At 36.1% G+C, this 10684-nt stretch overlaps 1 protein-coding gene across 1 annotated transcript; it reads right to left on the bottom strand.

Annotated features, from left to right (window-relative positions):
• Positions 1–7873: 7873 nt before the first annotated feature.
• On the bottom strand, positions 7874–10426 carry LOC133821984 (DELLA protein GAIP-B-like). Its single transcript, XM_062254171.1, has one exon. The coding sequence runs from the start codon at positions 10169–10171 to the stop codon at positions 8240–8242; it is 1932 nt and encodes a 643-aa protein (XP_062110155.1). The 5' UTR covers positions 10172–10426; the 3' UTR covers positions 7874–8239.
• Between the last annotated feature and the right edge of the window lie 258 nt (positions 10427–10684).

Below are 10684 nucleotides of genomic sequence, written 5' to 3'. Positions count from 1 at the left end.
TGCTGCCATTTGATCCATGAGCCGCCTGGCCGCGCTGTCCTCCAGGGGGATTCTCTCGTTCCGCCTGTCGTTTATGTCGTTCCTGAGGTCGCCGTTTCGAGGAAGGACTTTTTGCTTGCGGGCCCGCTCTTTCCGGGCATTTAGTCCGTCACGCAAGTCTACCCGGGAAGTGTCGTCCCCGGAGCTGAGAGCGTTACAATCCTCGCGGCGGGATCGTTCCCGATGGTTCTTGTTGACCGAGGCACTCGGGTGTAAAGACTTTTCCCTCCCGTTCGTCCTTGGGGCGGGCTGGGGCTGACCATCCTGCGGCCGTAACCCCTGCGGATCGAAAGGGTGGCCTCGTCTTGGGACAGGGCGCACCTTCTCTTTCCTGGGTAACGGCCGTGAACGTGCCCCGGCTTTATTGACGGGGGTAGTCTTTTTCCGAGTCGTCCGTCGTTCCTTGTCCGGGACTTTCGGAGCCGCGTCGGGGAGATGCTTTGGCGGACGGATCGGACTGGCACCCTTGGGGCCCCCGGCTTGCGCTTGGGGAGCGAGTTGTTGCGTTTCTGGTTGCGGGCCAGCTGTGGGGTTGGCTGCCGGGCCCTGCGCGGCCATCAGTGCTTGCAGAGACTCCTGCACCCGGCGGTGCGCCTCCGCCTGCTCGGCCATCCTGGCCTCCTGGTCCAGGATCGGCAACTATCTTAAGGAAGGATGTTTACTGATAATAATAATGAAAATGGAAGATCGACACAAGATTTTTACGTGGTTGGGGCGTTAACTAGCCTTAGTCCACGAGTCTGTATATAATTCTGTCTTAGAGCTAGGATAAGCTTTTACAATGGAGTTGTTTAACTGTATTTGAGCAGAGTTTCTGCCTTCTCTCTCCCTTTCTACGTTGCATTACAACTCATATTTATAGGTCGAGGGGGACATCAGGTTTGGGCCGGGCCCGACCCGGACCCATCTGGGGAATGTATACAAGGGGCCTTCCTAGTGGAGGCCCCAGCTAAAAAGATATACAGTACACCAAACCCGAACCAGCTCAGGCCCAATTAGTTGCCCTGAGGCGCAAGCATTCTCCTGACAAAACGGCACTTTGGCTCTGACCACTTCGAATCACGAGGCCGATTCAGGGGACAAGACCGGTCAGAGTACTTGGCTGCGCAGTCCTGACACGCCAGCAGATAATCCCAAGGTGACCCTTTCTGCAGGTGAAAAGTGGGGGGACAATGCCCACGCGAAATGAGGCGGTTTCAGTGTCCTGGACGCCTGACCCGTAGCCTGGGGATGAAACGGCCCAGGTTTGTTTACCTTCGGCCCGCTTCGTTTACTTCGGGCCCGGACCATTCTGGGCCCGGGACAGGGACGCGATGGCCGCGATGGTCCGGGGCACTCCGGACAGTGCCGGGACCGTTCAAGCTGAACATGAACCCGGAGGGACGTCCCGGACCCTTCTACATAGGCCCAGTCTGTAGTCCTCGGACCAGGCCCAAATACCGAACCGGTCCCTCTGACCGCGGGCCGGGGCGAGGGCCCAAAACCCTGACAGGAAAATGGGGATAACAATAATAATTAAGTAATTAAAAAGAGTGAAAAGAAAAGGAAAAAATATATATTTATTTATGATGTTTAGAAGAGGATATAGTGGAAACACATGCACATTTCCAAAAATTATTCGCACTCTTATCAACTTAAATATATATATATATATATACATATAGTTTATATATAAAAGTTTGTGGGATAAGAGTTATTTTCAAAAGATAATGAACCACACACATAATGAGGAAAAAAATAGTAATAATGAACCACTTATATAGACAGTGTATAATGGCACTGATCAAAATCGATATATTCGATTCATCATTATTAATATATTATATTCTCAATTTTTATTTACGTACCAACTTATAATTAACCTTTACATTTTCCAAAAGTAATTTTCTCTGAGAGATGATGTATATATATATATTATAAGTGCGATTTGATATAAAAATTACTGATCATTATTAACTCCATGAACTAATTAACTAGAATACAATGATGAAAATTGATCACGAGTGAATTATTAAGAAGAAGAAGATAGAAGAGAACATAAGATATGGACATATACATATATATATATATATATTGAAAAACAATTATTAGGTTAAATAAAAATGTGTTGAAAGATAGGTTAATAAAATTGGTCAAAGGTGAAGGTGGTGATATATATATACGTAGTTAATGATATATATATATATTTTCAACTGAAACAGACAGCATATATATGTATATATGTATATATATATATGTGTGTCATATTCAGGTCCCCGACAATAGTGTAAAAGTAAAGCGTTTCAAAACTCACGAGTGTTTCTGAATGTCTCTGATTCTGACGTTTTCAAACACTCACTCCACCATGATCATGATATATATATATATACATAAAATGTATGGATATTATTATTCCTATATGTAGAAAAAACGGCATGTGTATATAATTTTTTCTTCGTATAGTGATTAATTCACTACTTATTAATTATCATAACACATAGTTCAACACTCAAAATTTTCCTCTCAAACTAACTTTAAGATATATTTGAATCTCTCACTCTCTCTCTTGAGTTGAAAGTAGCTTCTAAAGCCGAAATTCTTAGGGAGCTATTTTAGTTTGACTTGGCTTTCTTTCACCACAATTTAGCTACTAGGTTGAGGGCCACTTATATAAAAGAAGAAGGGTAGGTAATTATTTGATACATGTTATTCGTGTTTATGTAAAATGTCGTTTTGTTACTTTGTGTTTACAATAATGTTTATTTTGTACTTTATATTTTGAAAATCGTATATATTTGATTTCTTACACTTAAATTTAATTAATAAAAAATTTACCATTATAGTCAAACTGTTCTCAATTATATAAGTTACAAATTCAAATTTAATTACTTAATTACATATAATTAATGACAATTTGGTCATATTAATAAAATTGTATTTATTAAATTTGAGTCTAGTGTATCAAATATGTATGATTTTGAAATATAAGTAATATATGAGCATTATTGAAAAGAAAAAAAAATACCAAAATGATACTTTGCAAAAACACAGAGTACCAAATAAGTAAATTCTCAAAGAAGAAAAACTCAATTAAGCTTTTTTATTTAATTTTTCTATATGAATATAAAATATACCTTTGAAATAAAGTTCCATCTAATTAAATATATGGTTATATAGTTAGGGATGGTGCATGCATGCTTTTTCTTATTATTGTATATGTGAAAAGAAGAAAACACATATACATTATATAAGAAGGGTAAAGGTGTGCATATATTAATAAAAATTGGTGTGTTGTGGGGTTTGGTTTGATGTGATATTGTCCAAAAAAGAGAGAAGAGGTGGGGATCCGTGGGGGTCTATGTAGGCAATAATTCTCAAAACACTACTCTTCTCCTAAAGTTGGCAAAGTGCTTTGCCGTGATATATAATATATATATATATATAAAGTTTATACTTTTTTTTTATATGTATTTTGTCTAATTATTTGTTTGGATTCGTGTTTTGATAAATAATTTTTTGGATCCTATGTTTTGTAAAATTATTCAAATAGAATCATAAACTTGATTTTGGTCAAAGTTTTCTGAGCTAAAATTACAAATAATTCACCAAACTAACAATTTAAAACAAAAATAAAATCATTTTGCCTAACAACTGTATTGTTATATTCAATTTTTTTTTCATCAAAATTGGATTTAGGGGTTTATTTGAATTATTTTACAAAACACAAGATTCAAAAAAATTTTGTCAAAATACAAAATCCAAATAAGTAATGAGATAAAATATACGGTCCAAAAAAGTATAAACCCTAAAAAAAACTTGATTCATGATAGTAAAACAATGTAAGAATCCACTATTAAATCAAATTTATTTCTAAAAATACTTTGGTCGAGTTGTTGAAGTATATATTTGTAAGATTACCCAATACAAAGAGGCTTTATTTTATGTATTTAGATTATGATATATATATATATATATTGGTGTAATATATACTTAAGCTTTCAATGATTAAAGGCCATGATTGTGGAGTGAACATCATACATTCTTTAATGGAACAAATTCTAGTCTCATAATTATATATATATATATATATATAAAACTTGATAGCATTATATATTGTTCATGATAATAGTAAACCAATGTAAGAATTCCACTACTAAATCAAATTTATTTCTAAAAATATTTTGGTGTATAGTTGAAGTAAGATCACCCAATACAAAGAGACTTACATGTAATTTGGTGCTTCTCCGAGCTCATATTCTCATTACATGTATAATAAGTTTAATTATATATATGTATATGCACTGATTTTATACGTGCTTGTAATAATATTCCATTTATTATAAATTAATATACAATAACATATATAATATTTATCTATATATATAATATCTTTCATGGCATGGATTCATGATTGCATTCTTTGATTGTTTGTTTGGTACGAAAATATTTTATTAATATATATATACATATATATATATATATGGATGGGTGTAGGAGGGTACGTAGCAAAAGCATTGAATAACGGTAGATCCACCCAAGTTTCATTTTATTTATATGATTAATAAAAGTTTTAATTAATGATAGGACAGTGGATTTCGTTTCTTTATGACTAATTATAGCACTCTGGAACCTTATATTACTTACTTTGTACGTACGATTTTCATATCTCACCTTGCTTTACATATAATTTATAACAAAAGAAAACTAAAAAAAAAAGTGGTCTATATATGAAGTGAAGGCCAAAAAAAGTAGACTACTACTCTATTATCGAATATTTTTAAATGAAAATATATATCTTGTGCAACGTCCAACGACTAAACCTAATTAAAAAAAAAATCAAAAAGTATTTAGAAAAATATTCATATATTATTAATGTTTTCCAACACTTCGTCCCTTTCAAGCACCTTCATTTTTATTTTTATTATTTGGGTGCCTAGTTTCATTTGAGCTCTTTATAAAAAGCTTCATATTTTTCAAACTCATATATATGGGAAAATTTTACAATAATGGTATGTCTTTTGTCCCTGTTGGTAGGGGCGTTTTTGTTTGTAGTGCGTGAATAAATTATAATCAATTTTTTATATGATTGTGTACAGTGTAGTTATAGGCATCCTACTATTTTTTCAGGAAATTCAGAATGATTTACTGTGTCAAAAAAGACTTCAAAATAATTTGTTTCACACGCATATAAAATAGGCTTAAAACAAATTGTTTTCATATTTTTTGTATATGAATAGATTACAATTTAAATATTTTTATATGACAGTGTACAATGTAGTTATTTAGAATTCTCATAAATTTTTGAGAAATTATAAATAATTTACAGTGCTGAAAATAAGAAATAAGTTGTTTTAAAGCTTGTTTTTATACGCGCACGTGTGAAACAAGTTATTTTGAATCTTGTTTTCGATATCGTAAATTATTCTGAATTTTTTTAAAACCGGTAAAATATACTAAATAACTATAATATACATCGTCATATAAAAAAAAATAGATTATAATTTTCTACCAGACAAAAACAGAGATACCCTTACCAGTAAGAGCGAAAGGTTGTCATGTGCAATTATTGAAACTATAATAATCAAATAATAAAATAAAGCCGATTGATAAAAACAACTCGTAAAAGATAAGTATATCTTTATCTATGGTAGTGAACAAAAAAGGTGATTGAGTGTAAATGGAGGCCTTTATTGTTTGCATACAAAAATTTAATAAATTAGATGATAATTAATATGATTCATTATTATGATTAGGCCGAACAATGGAGTTAAATTGCTCCCAGCTAGCTATATATTAATTATGTCACATTCATTTGTATTATTTAACTCAGTATGATATTTATATCACAATCAATCCCTCGATTATTGGTCCTAATTAATACACATTTATACATATATACTTAATATAAGTGTAATTATAATAATAAAAATCTTATTTTTAGAACTAATTTATATTACCAACTAGTGTCCTTTGGGACAAAGCGTGAGGCATAATGTCACTTTATTTTTTCTTTTCCTTTTTTTTCTATCCTTAGGTGACTCCTATTTGAATTTATTATAGTGACATCCCTTCACTCGATTGAACCCAAATTTTAGATATTTTTAAATGTATTCTTTAAATTATAAGATTGAGACAATTAAATCTAGCTAGCTAGCTTGGCTCCTACCTAATAATCTCAACTGTTTTGTACTCTCTTACTGATATTTGAGACTACATAAGCCAAGAGCAAGGCATATCTTTAAATGTTTCAATTAATAATGCATTATAACATTTAATAGCAAAACGATATATGATTTAAGTTGTTAAAAGTATATATAAATGTTCCAATAAATAATGCATATTATAACATTTAATTGCAAAAAGATTAAAATATACATTAACTGTATTTGCATTAAGTTGTTAAAAGTGTATAAATATAGTTAGGACTTAGGATACGTATCTGAAAAACTATCATAAAATAGCCAAAGTAGAGTTATTATTCTAGTTGGCTAGCTAGGGTTAGCTAGTACATTGTTTGAACTGTGAGTTAATTGTAATGAAAACCTATTACAAACTTTAATTAGTAGGATCTTCTTTTATTTTTCTTCTCAAAAATCTATACATATAAATATATATATATATTATACATAAAATAAAAAAGGCATAATTTTTCTATAGGAAAATAGAGAAAGAATATGAAGAAAGATTAATGGAATCTCTTTATTCTTTTTATCCAAACAGATGTTGAAGGAGACCACCCAATTGGAATAGTTTTTTGGATAAGAATCTTCCAAAATCACTGGTTAAATTTTCCTCTCAACCAAACAGCCGAAATTTGCTGTTTCGATCTGTCTAAACCATTTATTCCCAATAATATTAAACCAGACATGGAAGTCCACCCCTAAAACTCTACTTGCAATATATTTAAATTAAAAAAAAAGAAAAAAGAAGAATTCTTTACTAAGTTTTGGAGAGAGGTTTGTAAAATTTTGATTTTCATGGAAAGTGGAATGCTTTTTCTCGCCTACCAAACAGCGTGAGTTCACACATTTTCCTCTAGTTTAACTCCTATTTTCCTTTTTCTATGCACTTAAACTCATTCTTCAACTCTACTTTACAGATAAAAATAATATTAATAAGAGAGTGGAACTAACAATAACTTTATTAATGAATTTTAACATGAGAAGGGAAAGAAAAAAAAAAGAAGAAGAAGATGATTGAGATTATTCGGAAAGTATAATAGAATTGATATCAAAGATATAAGAACACCAAAGAAAAAAGTGAACCCTTTTCAGCAAAGTGAGTATATCACAATCAAGAATTTGATATAAGTGAACCCTTTTTTCACATTCATATGATTATGCCTCCCTCCTGACTTAAAAGAAAGAAAATTTACTTTATTTTTTTCTTTCTTTTCAATGAAGAAAAAATGGACTAGTTCAATCAACTAGTAATTAATGCAGAGTATTGAACAAGGTTTTTGAAATACTCAAGAAGCTTTACATGTACAATAAATTAAAGTACAAGTTAATGCTGCACATATAAACATTTTTAGTAAGTGTTTGGGGTCCTACTCACTAAACTAAACAGGAAAACCCAATAAAGATTATTTCTTTAAATGAGTATATAATTTTTTTTTTTAAAAATAAAATAAAAAATGGTGAACTCTGTTGACAGTGGATTCCAACCTATGCTGATGCAGAGAAACTGGGGTTTGGATATAGTTGTGAGCCACTTTTTTTACTTTTGCATCACAAAAAATTCACTCCTTTAATCAATGTAACATATGACTTATTAAAAGTTGTTGCTTCTTCTATGCAACATTCCACTTCACCAAATCACCAACCACTTATTGCCCAAAATTAAAAAAAAAAAAAAAAAAAAAAACTAAATCTTTTTATTATTACAAAGACTATATGATAATAGTTATATAAACATCAATAAACATAGGCATTTTTTTTTCGATTCATGAAGAAAATTACAAAAAGATTTCATCCAACCCAAAAAAGAAAAGAAAAAAGAAAACTCCTAAAAAATTACCTAAAAAAAATAATAACTCAAAAAAAAAAAAAAAAAAAGGTAAAACTATGGGTCTTGTTTTGTGGGCCTTAGTCTCAGCAAGGCACCCAGCTCAGAATAGCACATTTCCTGTTAAACAAACAAAACCCCACCACCAGACCAGCGTGGGGCTAAGAAAAAAAACTGGAATCGGGTGAAAACCCGGCCCGACTCGTTATCTGACTCAGTGAGCCACTCCGAGTCTTTGCCCGGCGAGTTGCCAGGCGGAAGTGGCTATGAGCGGTCGAGTGTGCCAACCCAACATGAGGCACCCGTTGTTCTCCTCGACTCGATAGCCATCGCCGCCGGCGAAGAGGGCTAACAACATACTGGCTTGTTTGAACGCGTTGGATCCGAGATGGGCCGGGGCGAACCCGGACGATTCCATCCGAGTTCGCCACTGAGTCAGCGTTTCGTGGCGCTCGACTCGGTCGGGTCCTTCGCAGGCGACCACGTTGGCTATCTGCTTTCCCAGGTAGACCTCTGACATGATTTTGTCTTGGTCGTTGACCGATCCCTCTAGCGAGTCGAACAGGGTCGAGTAATAGTGAAGCGCCTCCGTGAACCGGTCGACGAATAGCGGTCCGTTATGGTTAGCCTCTTGCTCGACAATGGTAACGATCTCCGGCTTCATTTGTTTAACTACAGATAAAACCTTTTCTATGGCTCCCGGACGAGCGAGAAGCTTGTGAAGCTCAAACACTGAGTTGACCGCCACCGCCTCGACCTCGCTCGGCCTGAGTTCGAGCATGGACGCGTCGAGATCGGCTAAACTGTTTGCCACGAACCCTCTGTACTCAAACTCGACGTGGATCGTTTCCGCCAATTGGGCCAACTTCCAGCCCACTTCTTGGAGATGGTCGGAGTTGTCCGGCGCTGGAGGACCGATTCCGGTGAGACGGAAGGCCGGTGGACCGCCGGGCCTTAGAGCCAGGGCCTGCATCAAAGCCGGCCATTGCATCCCCTGATTCATGGAGAAATCAATGACGTGAACTCGCTTCTTGCCCTGAAAAGCTTCGAGAATGGCTTGGTTGGCAGTAAAGTGGGCGAATTTAAGGTACGGACAGGTCTCGTAAAAGTGCATCTGCAGAAATTCGGAGAGGGAATGGTCGAGTGGGTTTTCCGGATAGAGCCTGAAGATTCTTCGGGCCAAGGCTTGGGCGAAGAAAGTGGCAACCTTTCTCATGGCGCCAGCTTGGGACATGGCAAGGTAGTTGATCTGCTTCACTAAAGCATCGGCGATGTTGAGATTGTTTTGCTGTACAGCTTCGGCGCAGGCCATTAAAGCGTGGACAAGTCGGATTCCGTTCTCTTGCGAGTCTACTAGGACAACGGACCGACTTGAATCGGCCGCTGCGGCCGTGGCCGATACGACGTCGTTACTGTAAGCCCCGGCAACCGAGGAAGTTGTGGTGGTGGTGGTGGTGGTGGTTGTTGTTGTGAAAGGGTCAGATGAGGGTTTGAGTCGCTTTGACTCCCTAGACGAAGAAGCTTCGAACTGGGTTTGGCTGTAAATCGCTTTCCCTGGAATAGCTTTGAGATCGTAATCCGAAGAAGAAGAATCCTCAAACATTAACGAGCTCTGATTTCTCTGATCTGGGAAATCAATAGAAGTGATGGTGGAGGATTCCGCCGGAGCCAAGAACGAATCTTCAATCGATTGTCGCTGCTGTCGCGCTGCTGGTCCCAAAGGGAGAGGCGGTACCATTACCGAGTCAAAATTTGGCGGTGGATTCAGCTCCGTGAGCATACTCTCAAGCCATGTCGACAGATCAGAAGGGTTATAATGAACTGTATCAGAAGCCAGTTGCGAAAGATTATCTTGTTGAACACTACACATAGCTTCTTCAAGCTGCTCAAGCTTCTGGGCAACTTCCGCCATGTCAGATGACCTGACCTTGTAACCCAAAACAGCTAAAAGCTCATCCATGCCACCGTCTGGTTGGGTACCGCAACAGTCGTCTTCATCCCACATCTTAGCAGCTTTCCCAGCCGCAAATCCTCCAACACCGGCGCCACTTGAGCTGGGATCCATTGAAGGGTCAGAACGAGCTCCTCCTAGATTATTACTATTACTGGGAAGACGATTATTCTGATTCGGATGCTCCCTTTTCATGATTCCCTCCTTTCTCTCTTTCTGGGTTTCGTCTGAACTCGAAGTGGAACTAATTTCTCGGTTTCGGAATTCGTAAAGATTCTTCCTTTATTTGAGTTGAGATCAAAGTTATGGAGTTTGGTGGTAATGGGGTGGGGTTGGGAGAGGTTTGAGGAAGAGAAGAGGCCTATGGAGAACGGCCGAAGAATCTGAGCATTGGGGGGATATTGAGGTCTTGGTTTTTCACTACCACTACTACTTCATAATCTTTCAGATAAAATAAATAAATAATATTTTTTTTTGACCCTTTATTTTATTTTTAAAAAAATTAATAATTCTATAAATATATTTGTAGTTGTACTATGAAATAAAAAGGGCTCGTGATGAGGCTCGACCTCCAAAAAACTCCGCAGGCAAACAGCAACAACAACTACAGCTCAAACAGATAAAGATGAATTTTTTTATTTTTTTTTTATTTCTTAATTATTATTTTCCGAATTTTTATGACAAAATGGCACATGAGGTGGTCTCACC

This window comes from Humulus lupulus, chromosome 3 (genome assembly GCF_963169125.1).
Source record: "Humulus lupulus chromosome 3, drHumLupu1.1, whole genome shotgun sequence".
In the NCBI taxonomy this organism is placed as follows: Eukaryota; Viridiplantae; Streptophyta; class Magnoliopsida; order Rosales; family Cannabaceae; genus Humulus; species Humulus lupulus.
Note: the sequence above shows the minus strand (reverse complement) of the source record. Positions and strands in the feature narration are given on the sequence as shown.

Coding starts and splice junctions, on each gene's coding strand:
- LOC133821984 (XM_062254171.1), bottom strand. CDS start 10,171: ATGAAAAGGGAGCATCCGAATCAGAATAATCGTCTTCCCAGTAATAGT.